The sequence below is a fragment of the Macaca fascicularis genome, chromosome 11 (assembly GCF_037993035.2).
Source record: "Macaca fascicularis isolate 582-1 chromosome 11, T2T-MFA8v1.1".
Taxonomy (NCBI): Eukaryota; Metazoa; Chordata; class Mammalia; order Primates; family Cercopithecidae; genus Macaca; species Macaca fascicularis.
Genome location: NC_088385.1, coordinates 77,385,807 through 77,402,631, shown reverse-complemented (window position 1 = coordinate 77,402,631; position 16,825 = coordinate 77,385,807). Strand labels below are relative to the sequence as shown.

At 40.5% G+C, this 16,825-nt stretch overlaps 1 protein-coding gene across 4 annotated transcripts in view; it reads left to right on the top strand.

Annotated features, from left to right (window-relative positions):
- The window catches only part of PTPRR (protein tyrosine phosphatase receptor type R), a 278,487-nt gene that overhangs the window by 254,116 nt on the left and 7,546 nt on the right, over positions 1-16,825 (top strand). For 3 of the 4 annotated variants that reach the window (XM_005571532.4, XM_005571534.4, XM_045365610.2), the window contains 2 exons: positions 1,077-1,234; positions 5,657-5,770. In XM_005571532.4, coding sequence (XP_005571589.3) covers positions 1,077-1,234; positions 5,657-5,770 — 272 coding nt within the window. Of the gene's footprint in view, positions 1-1,076; positions 1,235-2,007; positions 2,159-5,656; positions 5,771-16,825 lie in introns of those variants that run through there. The other variant, XM_065524569.2, reaches the window with a different exon arrangement.

The window sequence follows — 16,825 nt, the reverse complement described above, 5'->3', positions numbered from 1 at the left end:
ATAAAATATCTCTGATTTAACCTTTTGAAAGTTTTTAACTAAAGGCTGTGCTGGAGATTTTACCATGATTTTTTTAGCGTCATTTTGGTCTAAGCAGCTCTAAGTAAGGCCTGGAAGCTGTGAAAGAGAAAATCTGCAGTTGTGGGTGGCAGTGGGAAGCAAGACAAGCCTGAAGTGTTGATGAGATCTTCAGAAGCATGGAGTTACAGTACTTTATAGGGACTTTCCCCAGACGAGATTATGTCATAGGAAAACTATCTTATTTGACTCATGGGCAGCAGATGCTGAAAAATGTTGCCATGGTATTATTTTTGCTTCTGGAGAATAATTACCCCAAAATTTCGATCTTATCTGCAACCTCACTGCTGAGACAGAATCATCACAAAGAGGAAGAAAACAGGGGCAGAGCTACAGTGATGGCTTTTATTGGGAAGTGTGAAATAAGGCATTTACCAAAACCTGTTTTTCAACACATGTTCTGGAGTGCCGGGTTCATGCCGCACCCTCACCCGTGCTGGGTTTCGAGATGATGTGTGTGGGCCCTCGCCCAAAGTGTTTCCAATAGAGGGATCTCATGTAGCCTCTTTATTGCTGTGATTCCTCACTCTATTAAATACTGGAGTTTGGGATGAGTGTAGAAGTATTACCATGACTGATATGAAATTAAGTATTCTATTGATTAATATGTTTATAACAACTTGTCAGGAATGCTCATAGAGCAGGAAACAAAATATATCTCATTCTTTCTTGACTACGTTTTCACCTACCATCTTGTTTATTATAACAAATTATAAATATATGTTTAGCATATGTTACATTTATGATCTATATTATAGCTATAGGTAGAGATATAAATCTCAACAAAGGTAAGACTTTCTCACTTTGTGAACTGAATACTGACAGTAAAGTCTTCTCAAAGTAAAAGGGCACTCTTCAAAAATCTTCTAAATGTTTTTCCCACCTAGAAATAAATTGCCAGCAAGATGGGGGTGATAAAAAGGCATTCAGTATTGTGGTTTGGATGACTTTTAGTTCCACAAGTGAATGAGGCATTTGGTGGCTGTTGCTATTTTCAGCAAGGAAGCCACACCCAACATGTGAAGCATTACTGGTACACCTCATGGCCTGATCACAAGACTCCAGACAGTGCCCAGCCCCTCCTACAGCTCATGCTGGATGTGGAAGAAGACAGACTTGCTTCCCAGGGCCGAGGGCCTGTGGTTGTCCACTGCAGGTAAGATGTGAATGGTCCTTTCTGTCTAAGCAATGGCCCATTCTTTGTAAAGTCATAGAGCAGGTACAAGTGGGTTTTGCTTCCTGGATGTGACTTTGTTGGCAAATTAAATATTTATTGAAACTGGTTAAGTCCCTTATATTTGAGTCTTAATCAAGATTATGCTGACAGAAGTGAGGTCATGCTTTTAGGTCATTTTTGGCAAACAACAATTACACAGTAGGCGAAATACAAGTTCGAAATAAATGGCTCAGTGAACAGGAGACCTTATTCAGCAGTTATCTGCTTTGAAACTTATATTGATTCATTTAGTCTCATCAGTCTTGTACACACTAGGAATTAAGATGCATTCTTTGAAGTTATCAGTGACTTTTTTGTTGTTTCAAATGACAAGTGAACTCTGCTTGGTTTGTATCTTGGTAACATTTATTACTATTTCAAGTTTGGTGAAAACCAGTCAATTATTTTAAGAGTTATCTCCAGAAAAACAGGTTGAAATAAATTTATGAAATGAGAATTGAGCAAATGGTAGTTCACCAAAGGAAAACAAAGTGCTGTGACCAGAACACGGAGCGCTAGAGGCCAGGCCAACAACAGCAGCAGGGTCTGTGCTGGTTCCCGTCCCTAATTTCTAGTTCAAAGCTCTCCTCCTAGAACTGATACCTCCCTCCCCTTGTTTTCCTTTTAATGTAACCAAACTGAAGCGAGTGTTTTTAAAGTAATTTATATGAACAACTATTTATTTATTTATTTATTTATTTATTTTGAGACAGAGTCTCACTCCATTGCCCAGGCTGGAGTGCAGTGGCACAATCTTGGCTCACTGCAGCCTCGACCTCCTGTGCTCAAGAGATCCTCCCACCTCAGCCTCTGAAGTAGCTGGAATTACAGACGTGCGCCACCATGCCTGGCTAATTTTTGTATTTTTAGTAGAGACGGGGATTTCACCATGCTGGCCAGGCTGGTCTCGAACTCCTGACTTCAAACGTGATCCACCTGCCTTGGCCTCCCAAAGTGCTGGGATTACAAGTGTGAGCTACCAAGCCCAGCCAGCCATTTATTCTTCATGCTTTCTCAAAATAATTTGTGTTGCTTTGTTTAACCGCATAGGTCTCTTAAGTTAGCTTTTGATGATATATTTAATAAATATATTATTTTAGAGTATAATTTTAGCCTCCATTTTTGAGATTGTGTGGTTTAATTAAGAGTAAAGTTTAATATGTGTCTGTTTATCCGAAGGTAGATAACACTGGCTTTATCCTAAACTTAACTTGGAGCCAAAAAAACAAAAACAAAAAAACAGCCTAACTCACTACGCTTTAGGGCTGGAACTGTCCCCCACCCAAAGTCATTAAACACTCAGGATATCTAAAATGAACTAGTCACTTCCCCTATAAAACCAGCTCCCCTTCTGATTACTATTTCTGAGAATGAGACTATCTTTTTTCCAGTCACTCAGCATCCCATGTTGACGGTTATCTCTGGCCCTTCTTTTAACTCCAACCTCAGTATCTAATCAGTCACTAGATGGGCTTTCCCTTCAAAGCTTCTCCCATAATCACCATTTCCTGTCCAGCCACCATAGTTTAAGCCCTTCTGACCTCATCCATGTATTTTAGAAGTAGCTGGTAAAATGCACACACACACCACACTCCCCCATGCTCTCACCGCCACCATTGTCTACCTGTGCCCTTCTCCGTCTTACCTTACATGGAGTCTCTGCTCAAAGTTTGTCAATGGGCCAGATGCGGTAGCTCACGCTTGTAATCCCAGCACTTTGGGAGGCCGAGGCGGGCAGATCACTTGAGGTCAGGAGTTCAAGACCAGCCTGGCCAATATGATGAAATCCCCTCTCTACTAAAAATACAAAAATTAGCCAGGCGTAGTGGCATGTGCCTGTACTCCCAGCTACTTGGGAGGCGGAGGCAGGAGAATCGCTTGAACTGAGGAGGCAGAGGTTGTAGTGAGTCAAGATCCTGCCAGCGTATTTCAGCAACCTGGGCAACAGACCTAGACTCTGTCATAAAAACAAACAACAAAAAAACTAGAGCAAAAGTCCCTAACCTTGAACCTATGCATAAACCGCAGAAGTCAGTGGACTTCTTGAAATTATTTGAACACATTTGAGTATGTAAAGTTATGTGAATTTTTCTGAAGAGTGAAAGCTTACAGTCTTCATCAAATTCTTATTTAAAAAAAAAGGATGAATTTCAAGCCTCTTAGACTTCCATATAAGATCGCAGGGTACCTTTCTATCTTTATTTCCCACAGTTCCACTAAAATAACTTCCTCTTCAAGACAAGCTATTCTACTTATTGTTGCAAATCATATTTGCTGTTTCTCATTAATTCTTTCCTTCTTTCGTTATATATCGTTGTCGCACCTAGAATATTCTCCTCAATTATGACAGCCTAAATACCTGCCATTCATGGGGCACAGTTCCAATCCTATTTCTTCAATGAAATGAACTTTCTGTGGAAACTTCAACTAAAAGGGAGCCACTCCTCTGAATTCCTCTGCACTCACGTTTGACAGGAAACAAGTGCCAAATGTGAGAAATAGGTGCTATTTTAGTGCCAAGAGGGGAGCAATTATTTCCAACCATGGGAGCCGAAGAAAACTTCCAAAAACTAGAATAATGATGAACTGAGCCTTTTGAAACAATCAATGTTGTAGTTTTAAAAGGAGGGAGGGCATTTCTGACCAAGAAAACATTATTAACACAGAAAAATTGGAAAACCAAAAGCTGTTTTGCAAACAATTTATGTAAGTGAAAATCATGGCACGTGGGAAGGAAGACAGCAAAGTACAAAAGGCTTAAAGTTAGTCACATTCAGATTTTGCAAGGTCATGAATACCATGGTAGGGAGATTAGACATTATGCTACAATTAATGGAGCCATCTACAGGTTTTGAGTAGGGAATGATATAATTAAGTCCCTATTTCAGAAAGATGAACCTAGCAGCTGTGCGAATTTGTCCAGGAAAAGACTTGAGACTTGGAAACTATAATGAGATCACTGCTAATCATGATAAAAGGAGATGTTGAAAACGTGAGTACAGTCTATAGAAAGGAAAGCATGAATCCCACAGGCTCAGCAGAGATGGAAAGTAGAAGAAGTGGTAACAGGTTGGATGTGGGAGGTGAGAAGGGGAGAGATGTAAAAGATGGTTCCAAGATTTCTAGGCTGGAAAACTTGTGGCTGACTGGTAATGCCATTGAGGGAAAAGATAATGAATTCTGTTTCAGATACATTGAATTTAGACACTTTGAACTGAAGCAAGTCCAAAATAGTAAGAAGGAGATGGAATGACAATCTAGAGTTTAGGAAATTTAGGGAGTCTAGATGTAGATTTGAAAGAATCTGGCCGGGCGCGGTGGCTCAAGCCTGTAATCCCAGCACTTTGGGAGGCCGAGGCGGGTGGATCACGAGGTCAGGAGATCGAGACTATCCTGGCTAACATGGTGAAACCCCGTCTCTACTAAAAATACAAAAAACTAGCCGGGCGTGGTGGCGGGCGCCTGTAGTCTCAGCTACTTGGGAGGCTGAGGCGGGAGAATGGCGTGAACCCGGGAGGCGGAGCTTGCAGTGAGCCGAGATCACGCCACTGCACTCCAGCCTGGGAGACACAGCGAGACTCCGTCTCAAAAAAAAAAAAAAAAAAGAAAAAGAAAGAATCTTTTACACAGAGACTGTTAGCGGTTAAAACTGCAGACAGAGACAGAGAGAGCACGTGTGCTTGTGAGGTTGATTTTATGGACATATGATCTAAGGCAGTTGAATGTATAAACCCAACAGGACAGGCAGTATTTCTGTTCAATTATTATGTCTATACAAATCTCTTGGAAATATGTGCCTCTAGCTGTACCCTCTCCTAAAATGAATCCAGTCTTCAATTGCTCAATTATTCACTAGACTTCTCAACATCAGTATGTCCAAGATCAAACTCCCCTTCCCTGCCTCCTTCAAATTCACCCTATTCTAGGATGCGCTTTGGCCTCAGGGCATCACCATTCTTTCTCTCCAAGCCTAGTCATCTTTGACTTTTTGCTTTTCTCCCTCTTCAGCTCCAGTCCTCCAGATTCACACTGGTGATGTGTCTAAATCTTCCCCCTCCTTTCTACTGCCTGTATCTTGCCTAAGTGCAGACATTAATTATTTTTTATTTTTTCTAGAACAATTATAATGCCTTTTTACTGTCCCCCCCACTCATCACTTCCCTCCACCCCTCTCATCCTACTACTTATAATTAAATGTAAAAATATATTTTAAGGACTTAGCACAGGGCCAGGTTTATAATACTCAATACATGAATACTACTTTTAACTCTGGCTTCAGATTTAAAAGTACCCTTGTAAAAGAATGTTTCTTATCTTTGTCATTTTCCTCCACTTTTTAATTTTCTTTTCTTTTCTTTTCAGTGCAGGAATAGGTAGAACGGGGTGTTTTATTGCTACATCCATTGGCTGTCGACAGTTGAAAGAAGAAGGAGTTGTGGATGCACTAAGCATTGTCTGTCAGCTTCGTATGGATAGGTGAGTGTCACAGAGGCTTGCCTTCAGAGCACTGTTGTCATTCACAGCCTGATCTCATCAGCCTGACTTCACACATAAACATCCCAGGCTCCAAGGTCCTGTATCTCTGTAGAGATATTTGTAAAATGCTTAAGTATATGCATTATATTAAAAAGCCTTTTTTTCTCTCTTTTTTGAGACAAGGTCTTGATCTGTCACCCAGGCCGGAGTGCAGTGGTGCAATCTCAGCTCCCTGCAGCCTCAAATTCCTGGGCTCAAGCAATCCTTGCACCTCAGCCCCCACATGTAGCTAGGTCTACAGGTGTGTGCCACGCCTGGCTAATTTTTTTAGTTTTTTGTGGAGATGGGGTCTTGTTATATTACTCAGGTTGTTCTTGAACTCTTGACTGCAAGCGACTCTCCCACTTGGGCTTCCCAAAGTGCTGAGATTACAGGCGTGAGCCACCATGCCTGGCCTGAAGTTATTTATTTATTTATTATTTTTCTGAGACAGGGTCTCACTTTGTCACCCAAGCTGTAGTGCAGTGGTGTGATTATGGCTCACTACAGCCTAGAATTCCTGGGCTCATGTGGTCCTCCTACCTCATCCCCCTAAGTAGGTGGGACTATAGGCGAGCGCCACCACACATGGCTAATTTTTTTTATAGAGACAAGGTCTCAGTGTGTTGCCCAGGTTGGTCTAGAATGGCTGGGCTCAAGGGATCCTCCTTCCCTGGCCTCCCAAAGTGCTGGGATTATAGTTGAGAGCCACTGCATCTGGCCCCCAAAGTTATTTTTTAATGTTTTTATTAAATGGTGACAAAATACACATGGCAAAATTTATCATCCTAACCATTTGTAAGTGGACAATTTATTAGGGTTAAGTACATTCACATTGTTGTACAACCAATCTCTGGAGTTCTTTTCATGCTGAAAAACTCAGTACCCATTTAAAAAACTCCCCATTCCTCCCTCAGCCCAACTGGTAACTGCCATTCTATTTTCTGTCTCTGTAAGTTTAAACGCTCTAGGCACCTTTTATGTAAGTGGAGTCATACAGTATTTCTCTGTTTGTGGCTGGCTTATTTCACTTAGCATAATATTCTCAAGGTTCATCTATGTTGTAGCATGTGTCAGAATTTCCTTCCTTTTTAAGGCTGAGTAATATTCCATTTTAGGTCACATATTTTGTTTATCCATTCATCCATTGATGAACGCTTGAGTTGCGTCCATATTTTGACTATTGTGAATATGGCTGCTATGAACATGGGTATGCAAATATCTGTACAAGACCCCGTTTTCAGTTCTTTTGAGTATACACCCAAAAAGTGGGATTGGCGGCTCATATGGAATTCTATTTTTAGTTTTTTGAGGAAACCATCATAGTGTTTTCTGCAGTGGCTGCACCATTTTACATTCCCACCAACAACACACGAGGGTTCCAGTTTCTCCACATCTTCACTGACACTTTATTTTCTGCTTTGCTTTTTTGGATAGTAGCCATCCTTATGAGGGTGAGACGGAAGAGTCATTTTATAGAGATACGGTTTGATCACCTTTGTTATAACCTCTGTTCCTTTTGAAAACAAGATAAACAGGAAACTTCTCTTCTTCCTTGATCCACAACTAAGCCTGCCTGGGTAAATGGACGGTTGAGTTAGTGGTGGAGAAACTGAACAGATGCTGCTTCAGAGAAGGCACAAAACGATAAGCAGCAGGTGTCTCTGCTCAGTAATTCAGTGTACTACAGTGGAACAAGAGTTGTTGGCTAGGTGTGGTGGCTCTCGCCTGTAATGCCAGCACTTTGGCAGGCCGAAGCGGGAGGATCCCTTGAGTTCAGGAGTTTGCGACCAGCCTGAGCAACAAAGTGAGACCCTGTCTCTAAAAACAAACAACAAACAGCAAATGTTTACTCATCACCTCATATGCCTTAGGCATTGGTCTAGATGCTGCAAATATAGCATTAAACAAGGATTTTCTGCTCTCTGAGAATTTATATGCTAGCAGAAAAAGATAATAAACAAGCAAAATGTACCAAGATAATTTCAGACAGAAATAAATGCTGTGAAGTAATAAAACAAAGAGGGACACAGGCATTGAGTCCTTTGAGCTTTAGCCCTATGACCTAGAGTTTTCTTAAAAAGATAAAATTATACACTAACCTTTCTTTTTTTCCTGGAGACAGCCTCGCTGTGTTGCCCAAGCTGCAGTGCAGTGGCGTGATCATGGCCCACTGTAGCCTCGACTTCCTGGGACTACAAGCATGTGCCACACTCGGCTGATTTTTGTATTTTTTGTAGAGACGGGGTTTTGCCATGTTGCCCAGGCCAGTCTTGAACTCCTGGACTCATACAATCCTCACATCTTGGCCTCCCAAAATGCTGGGATTGTAGGTATAAGCCACTATGCCAGGCCATATAATTACCTTTCAAGATTTCTTTTCCAACAAATATGCTTTGAGCACTATGTACTATGTCCTGGGATTTCAATAAAAAAGACAAGAAGATTATTCTGAAAAATGAGATAATTTATATAAAGCACTTGGAATAGGGTCTGGCACATAGGAAGCCCTCAATAAATGTTTATTATATTATTATCATCTTTATTATTATTTAAATTATCTGTGAAGTTTCTCTTATCTCTAAAAAAAAAGAAATTCAAATTTCCCTGTCCGGATTAATTTTTCCCTTCCCATCCATAATGTTCTTGCCTCCTTTTAAACAGTAGCCTCTAAGTCTTTGTAAGTGTATCTTCCCTCTTTGTTTTCTACTACGTTTGGTATCTTCCCTCTTTGTTTTCTACTACGTTTGTTTGTTTCTTTCTTATTTTCCCTTTCTGTTAGCATGTAAATTCTCGAAGCAGTTCATCATGGCGGTTAACATTCTGGGCTCTGGAAAAAGATTGCCTGCCTGAGTTTACATCCCGGCTTCTACCATTTTTTGGTTGTACGACCTTGAGCAAGTTACTGTTCTTCTCCCTGCCTCCATGAGTTTTCTCATTTGGAAAATTGGAGTAATAGTAGTATATATTTTCTATTGTTATTGTAAGGATGAAAAGGTATGACCTGTGTGAAATGCCTGGTATGTAATTAGCATTCAATCAAGTTTCCACAGTTGTTATCACTATACATAGCAAGGAAGCTAAACATGTGCCTGTAAACTGGAAATAGTAATATATACCTCACAGGACTTCAGTCACATTTGCATGACATTAAACCTGCAATGTATTTAGTAGAACACTCAGCCTACATTGCTTATCCTGTCTTTACCCCCCCAACCCCACTTCCCTCTTACCACACCCCACATGTAACTGCTTCCAAAAATATTTTCTTTTTGTACATAAAAAAGATCAGTTCCAATGATCCCTTCTCCTCTTAAAATTGCTGTCTTAATCTCCTGAAATTCCTTTGCCTTCCATCCCGTGCAGTCCACCTCGGCTGGAATAGGATCCGTTTTCACTTCAAATTTTGGAGCCTGTCTTCTCACAGGAAAGGGGCCCTACCTCTGAGGGGGAGAAGCAGCACTCAGTCAGTCAGAGCTGCTCCCACGTTGACTTTCATCTGTCCGGGTCTGTGCTTCTGTAAACAAGGCTGCCACCTGAGATCCCCAAGTCACCTGGGGACTCCAGTTCATATCATGGAGTCCTGTGTTCTTATTTAATGCCAGAATTCCATGCATGCCAAACACATGTGTGGATCTAAAGTGACTCCAAACCAAGTTGGCCTCCAGCAACACCTGTTCTGATCCTATTTGGAAGAACGTGCTGAAAAACAGGCTTGGTTTGCTCTTTTTCTTGGCTCTTGTTATGTTACCATTAATTCTTGCCTGCTCACCCTCCCATCTCCCACCTCCCCTGCCCGCTTTCGTAGCCTGACCTCCACCTTGGATTCCACTTCCCAGTCACGTTTCCCTTTCAGGTCTAACAAATTGTCCTCTGGTTTTAAATGGAATTACAAATGCATTTTTTTTTTAAACCACATCACAATGCCTCCTCTATCTGTTCCTTCCTTCCTAAAGCAAGTGGTCAGAAACTTTAGCCTTGGCCTTCCGTCACCACCAAGGTCTTCCCACAGGTCTTGTCTTTTCACTTCTGATAGGATCTTGAAAACAGATCCAACTTCTCTGCTCTGAAGCCTATAGGCACCCAACCCCCTTGGGTTTGAATGACTGCCAATATATGCATCAAAATCATTCTGATTTCTTCATCAAGACCCTTTCTGCATTCTTTCTGAGCAGCTGTTTCTGTTGTTTATGAAACAGATCCTCTCCTTGAACCTTCCTTTGAAAGGTCTTTCCTTCACCTCCGTCCTTCACAGGATCAACATACGTTTTCCTTTTCTTGTCTCTTCCTTCTGTTGTAGACTCTTCTAGTTATTATGAAAAGCAAAACAGAAAACCTATCCCTTTCCTTTCACCTCATCTTGCTTCTTTTTCTCCATCATTCTTGTTTCTTGTTCCAGTCCTTCAGCTTTTTACTATTATACCTCATTTTTAAAATTCCAATTTGTGGCTAACTGCTGCCATTAACCATGTTTTTGGCTCATGCTAGTAAAGGGAAAACTGGTCTCAGCCAATCCAAATGTCTACCCTTATGCATTTGCAGCATATCTTTCTTCATCACTTATTCAAACTTTGTCCACAAATTCTGATTTTCCTGGCTATCCTTACCTTCAGCTCTAAATCTGTCTTCAGAGATTCCTGAATGCACTATTCAACACACAGAAATGTATTTAATCATGGGCTCTTCACCACTGTCTTCAAAGCACATGACTTATTTAATTCCAAAAATAAACCCAAGTGAAGGAAAAGAAGCATCTCTTGGCCTCATTTTTTTTTTAAAGAGGAACCAAAGATTTCGAGATATCAAGTAACTTGTCCGAAGTCAAGTAGCTTGGGAAGTAACAAAATGGACCTACTGGAATCTGGGACATTTACCTGATCTCTAATTATTTCTTTGATTTTTATCAATCTTATAGATAAAAGTAAATAGACTTTTGGAATATGTTTATTGTAAAACCTCTTGACAAAAACGTATCTCTTTGATAATACTCTGCCAATTTAAATAAATGAGCCCGGGAGTTTGAGGCCACCCTGGGCAACATAGCAAAACTCCACCTCTTAAAAACAAAATGCAATGACAACAGAACACCATAATTTTTAAAACAGTTTTTAGTATAAATGAGAGCTGCTTTATGAATAGATGGAGTGACATTGTCAGCAACTGCCTTAAGAGTACAACTTGAGGGACAAAAAATTGCTGCTTCTTAAAATATCTATCTATGGAGGATGCTAAAATGTATAGCAAATGTCTAAAATACTGCTAGTAAAGAGCTAATCTTGGATGGATTCTTTTAAAAGAATCATCCTTTTCTAAAGTTTATTGAACCTGGGGATGGGAGATGGGGTAACACTTTATGTCTTCTAAGCTATTAACGCTTCAATCTAAATGAGGCGATCTGTTCTTTTCAGTGTGGTAGCTGGAGACAGTGTAACTCCCGGCATTAGGAATACATTCAGAACTTGGCTTTTGATGAAGGGAAATTGAAGAGAGGGCTTCAGATGCTGGACATGCCATGGTGAGGTCCTTCGATCAAGGAGACTGTTAGACAAGCTCATGGCTTGTCTTGGGAAAGCAAGAGGCACTAAGACAGAGCCAAAGAGCACTCCAAGGGACACTTTGGGCAGGACCAGCTATATAGTTTGTGAGGCCCAGTATAAAATGAAAATGTGACATCTGTTGATTAAAAAGTATCAAATACTTCAAGACAGTGACAGCAAAGCATTAGCCCAAGTGCAGGGTCCTTCTCAGCACAAGAAGGTGAGAGATGTATGACTGCACAGGTCACAATCCCTTGAAGCTAACTCTGTCTTAGGATATTTTTAGAATGGAATGAGTGTTTGTATTAGGTTAGTGCAAAAGTAATTGGGGTTTTTGCTATTACAATTATTTTTGCACCAACACAATAGATGGGCCTGCATCCTGTGTTCTGTGGAACAGGCATCTGAGACCTCTGCTTAGAGTGGTGCTCCTGAATCCTGCATACATTCATTCATTCAACAGGCATCACCAGACATCGGCTACTGAGCATGAATCAGGCACCTGGGTGTAGAAAAATGGGTGTCTTAACCGCCTTTCCCAGTTTCCAAGATTGTCCTTCTCAGGACATAGTTTAATTAACAATTATTTACTGAGAGCCTCCTAAGCCAAACCCTCTTGGTGGTGTTCAGGAGCAAAGTAGGTTCTCGACTAAGTTCGGGACACACACACACACACACACACACACACACACACACACGCATACACGCATATGTTTCTTTATTGTCACCCGGGCTGGAGTGCAGTGGCACGATCTCGGCCCACTGCAATTTCCGCCTCCCGGGTTCAAGCGATTATCTTGCCTCAGCCTCCCAAGTTGCTGGGATTACTCCCAGCTAATTTTTTTTTTATTTTTAGTAGAGGCAGTGTTTCACCATGTTGGCCAAGCTGGTCTCAAACTCCTGACCTCAGGTGATCCGCCCGCCTCGGGCTCCCAAAGTGCTGGGGCTGCAGGCATGAGCCGTGGCACCCAGCCCTACATTGTATTTCTTTGACGTCTTCCCCACTTGGAGATTCACAATAAGCATTAATGCATTAAAAAATCTAAAATCTCCCAGTGTAGAAACTCCTTTAATTTTGTTTAAGCATTTTTTCACATTTATTTGACCACAGACGAATTTCCTCAAGAGCCATCTAAATGAGAGGGAAAGAAGTTGTAATAATAAAGGTAAGCTGTTCTTTCAGGAAGCTTTGTGGCGAAGAGAAGACTAGAGATGGGATAGTAATTTAAGCCCGAACCTGGACCACTAAAAAGAGGAAAGGGGCCGGGCACGGTGTCTCAGGCCTGTAGTCCCAGCACTTTGGGGGGCTGAGGCAGGCGGATCACTTGAGGTCAGAAGTTCAAGACCAGCCTGGCCAACATGGTGAAACCCCATCTCTACTAAATACAAAAATTAGCCGGGCATGGTGGTGCACACCTGTAGTCCCAGCTACTCAGAAGACTGAGGCAGGAGAATCGCTGGAACGCGGGAGGCAGAGTTGTGGTGAGCCGACTTCACACCACTGCACTCCAGCCTGGGCGAGAGAGTGAGACTCTGTCTCCAAAAAACAAACGTGATAGGGAAGGAAGGGTGGAGCCAACTAATTAAAAGCAACTAATTAAGTGTAATAAGAGAGAGAAAAGACAGAGCCAATATATCAGAAGGCTGATATTTGGTATTCGGCAGAATACAAGCTTCACAGGCTTTTTTCTATCCTTTTCTACTCTTTTTAACAACCTCCAACCACCATCAATGAAGGCTGCACACTGTGCATCTTATTTTTATAGTCTACCCCTCGTCACTTGTAGCTGCCTTCTCTGAGGAGTCCAGGTATGGCTAACAGCAACGAAAAAGACAAGACAGTGATTTGGATACTTGAAAATGGGGCTTCTTTCATGACCAATCAGTCAAGAGCTTGAACACTGGATAGTATTAAAATCTTGATTTTTACCACCACCACCCCCAAAATTACAATGCCTGGTCATTGTAATTTAACATGACAAGAACAAGCAATTTCTACTCAAGTCACAAATCTGCATTTTAGTAATAAATTCAAATGGTCTGGTTCAGAGACAAATGTGTTATGCTGAATGGATGTTTCCAGTATAACAACAATGACAAAACCATTTGGTGGATTCCTCATTCTCTGGCAAGACATTATTTTTATTGGCCTTGGGACAACTTCTATTAATAGATGCTCAGTTCTCATTGCAGATTCATGAGTCTGTGATTCTCCTTTTACTAATACTTTTGAGCATATTTTGAACTAAAATAAGATTTCTTTTTTTTTCCAAGTAGGAGTTCAAATTCAGTGCAAGGCACCCACGAATGTTTTATTTAGAAGGGCATTAATGGATCATCCCCTCGTTTCCACTGCATTCACTTTTAATTAAAAGATGAAGTAGGTGGTATGGCAATTGCAACTGAACACTGTCTGGTAAGACTAGTAAAAGAATGAGATGCCAGACATCTCTGGATCAGATGTCAAGGAGCTTGGTGCCTGGCTCTGCCCCCTAATTTTCTATGTGACCATTTGTCCACTCTAGGCCTCTGTGTCTACCTGGTAAAAGGAGATGTGGGACATAACAGTGATCTCCAGCCTTTCCTGGTATAAAAGCCAGAAATATCTTACTATCAAGAGTAAGATATCTCATGGACCTCCACTTGATTGTTTTATTTTAATGCTTGCAAGTTAATATTCATTCTGTGACTCACAACAAAGCTTAGGGGGATGTCAGGACTCCTTGAACAAGATGCTTTTCCATCCTGGAATTCAGTGATTGCAGAGTGACCAACTGACTTTCTGAGATCCCTCTCAGCTCTTGCTTACTTTGAGTCTCTGAAGCTTTGTTTGTGTGGAGAACAATGGGAGAGCAGTAATAGTCATAACATTGGCCAAACATCTCCTAGGAAAAGGGTGGGTTTTTAAAAAAATCTAGCCTCAGGAATATATTGCCCAAAGTTTTCATTCTAAAGGAAGAATTCAAAACCAAAAAAGGGGAAATCTCCAAGGCCACATGACCAGTTTTGAAGTTTTTATAAAACACTCTGAACTGAACTTTCAATTTTGCTCAAATTAGATTGACTAAATTCTGGATTTGGGGGGTTCTGCTGTTGTTTTCTGGAGTGGCAGGCCTAAGTGGGTTACACACAAGATGAAGGGAGAGGAAGTTCACATTCTAATCTTGCCTTCAGCAATGACCCCAAACAAGTTGCTATATAAACCAGGAAAAATCGTTTATCTCTGATTATTTTAGTTTAGATTACTTATTAATATCTGAATATGATAAGTACAATAAACTGTCTGTTTGCCAGCATTGTTGCAAAAGGGATATTTTGCTCCATCACATTTTCCTATTAACAGGAGATTACCATACGTCTATAGGTCAACAAGTTTTAAAAAGTATAGTTGAAAAAAAGATCCGTAATATTAGTACTAAACTGAACACAGTGTAATCATTTTTTATTACTTAGAAAGCCCTTCCATATAATTCTTAAACCTTCTAATCTCAAATATCACTAAATTGTTCTAACTATACCACCTAGTTAAAAATACCAATTGCTATAAAGCTAAACCAACCAGCTTCACTGCATGTAGCTCTTGCTACAAAAGATTCATTTAGGCTTGTGTATGTCAAGGTTCTACAGTTTGAGATAGTGATTGAAGGTCATTTACACCTTTCTCATGAGAGATGCACTGTCTCAGTTTATTACTATAGATGATGTTTACATTTTAACATCAGACAGTGCTTCACATGCACATAGATATTACAGAAGTATGACTAAGGAGCAATTCATGACCATCAGAAGACATCTAAGCAGGCAGGAAAGGAACATATTCCATTGCAGACTGACCTCAGATAACTTTTTCCTCATCGTTTTCCTTTTAATGCCATTGGCAACTAGACACTGGAAGAATTTTAAAACAGAACCTGGGAAGTTAAACATGTAAAATAATATCTGATTCCAAGGCCTTTTTTTTTTCCTCTTTTTTTCTTCCTGAGTAACAGGAAATTTTCTGTCTAATCCTTCTTTTTAAGAGTCAAGGATGGAATTTGTAGTTGCCTGTACATCCTTACCTTAGAGGGCTTAAATTGGAATGACATCCAAAGGCCTCACTTGTGGCTTCCCACACAGGATAAAAAGATGCTTCCAATGTGCGTCATATCATTGTTTAAATGTTTTGATTAGTCACTTCAGTTCGATGATTTTCTTTTCTTTTTTAACTACAGCAATCTCAGAAGAATATATATGCCATCAATTTCCAAGGATAATATATGTCCCCAGCATATTTTTTGTTTCCGAAACCTGGTTATAATAATTTCAAAACTAAAGTTTCTGCTTGTTGGTCTAAGGTTTATCAACTGTAACCTTACATTTATCCATAGTTCTCTGCATTCCCAAATACTCACAAAGATTCCTCTAATTAATGAACTTCAAAGATCTTATTTGAAGATCAGGAATTCAACATTTTGGTTTACTTATTTTAAGGACATTTGGAGATAAAGCCCTAGAAATTGGTGTGGATTTATTTGACATTATAGTTCCTGAGATCATAACAAGAGGTCTACTTTGTAAAACATATTATGCCAACTGAATCTTCCAAGTGGTTGTCAGGACATTTTCCTTCTTCCCAGCTTGGAGTTAATTAAGTGTTAACTTGAGTGTTCAGAAGAAAACAGCTAAATTTCAGGGGGAAAAAATGGAACTCAAAATATGTTAGACTCATCAATTGAATTATTTGATGTGTGCTGATTTTTATGACCTACAGATACTTTAGAACACATCTATTTTGGAGAAGGTGTCTATGTTCAAAATTCCTGGTCAGAATTGGCCAAATTTACGTTGAAGTTCTCCCTCCTTGATATGACATCTGTATAAAGACATGGGAAATCCTCTGTCCAAGGGGCCAGACACACCTTGCAGCTGACCCCGGCTAAGCACAGCAGACAGTAGCCTCACTTGACTCATGCTCAAGCTATCGGAGCTTTACCCAGGAGGCACATTAACGTCCACACCTTTTGTTCTAAATTTACTGTACCAAACTTTACCAAAAGAATTCCAGATTTGAAAATAATAAAAAGCAAAGGAGCATAAGTTTCATTGTTAGCCCAGAAGTGAGTCATCACTGCAGAATTTCTTCTGTCTACTGATTAGACCGGATACGGGCTGGGCGGTATGACAGGAAAGGCTGTTGCTTTCTGTATGTGTGAGTGAATAGTCACAAAAGGTCAAAATTTTAACATGTTAAAAGCCAAATCTCTCTCCTGGGCATCTGGAGGGGTTTTTTTCAAAACGCCCTCCCAGTAGCAAAGGGAAAAAAAGACTACATTTTTTTTCCCTTTCTAACCTGAGTTTACCCCCAGCTGACACAGCTACGTGCTGCTCTGCATGGAGACTGAGACGACACTGATCTTTGTGTTTGGCAGGGCTAATGTGATAGGAGATTATCTGACGTTTATAGGAGGGTAGTATATCTGAATCCTCTCTGGCCTGGCCA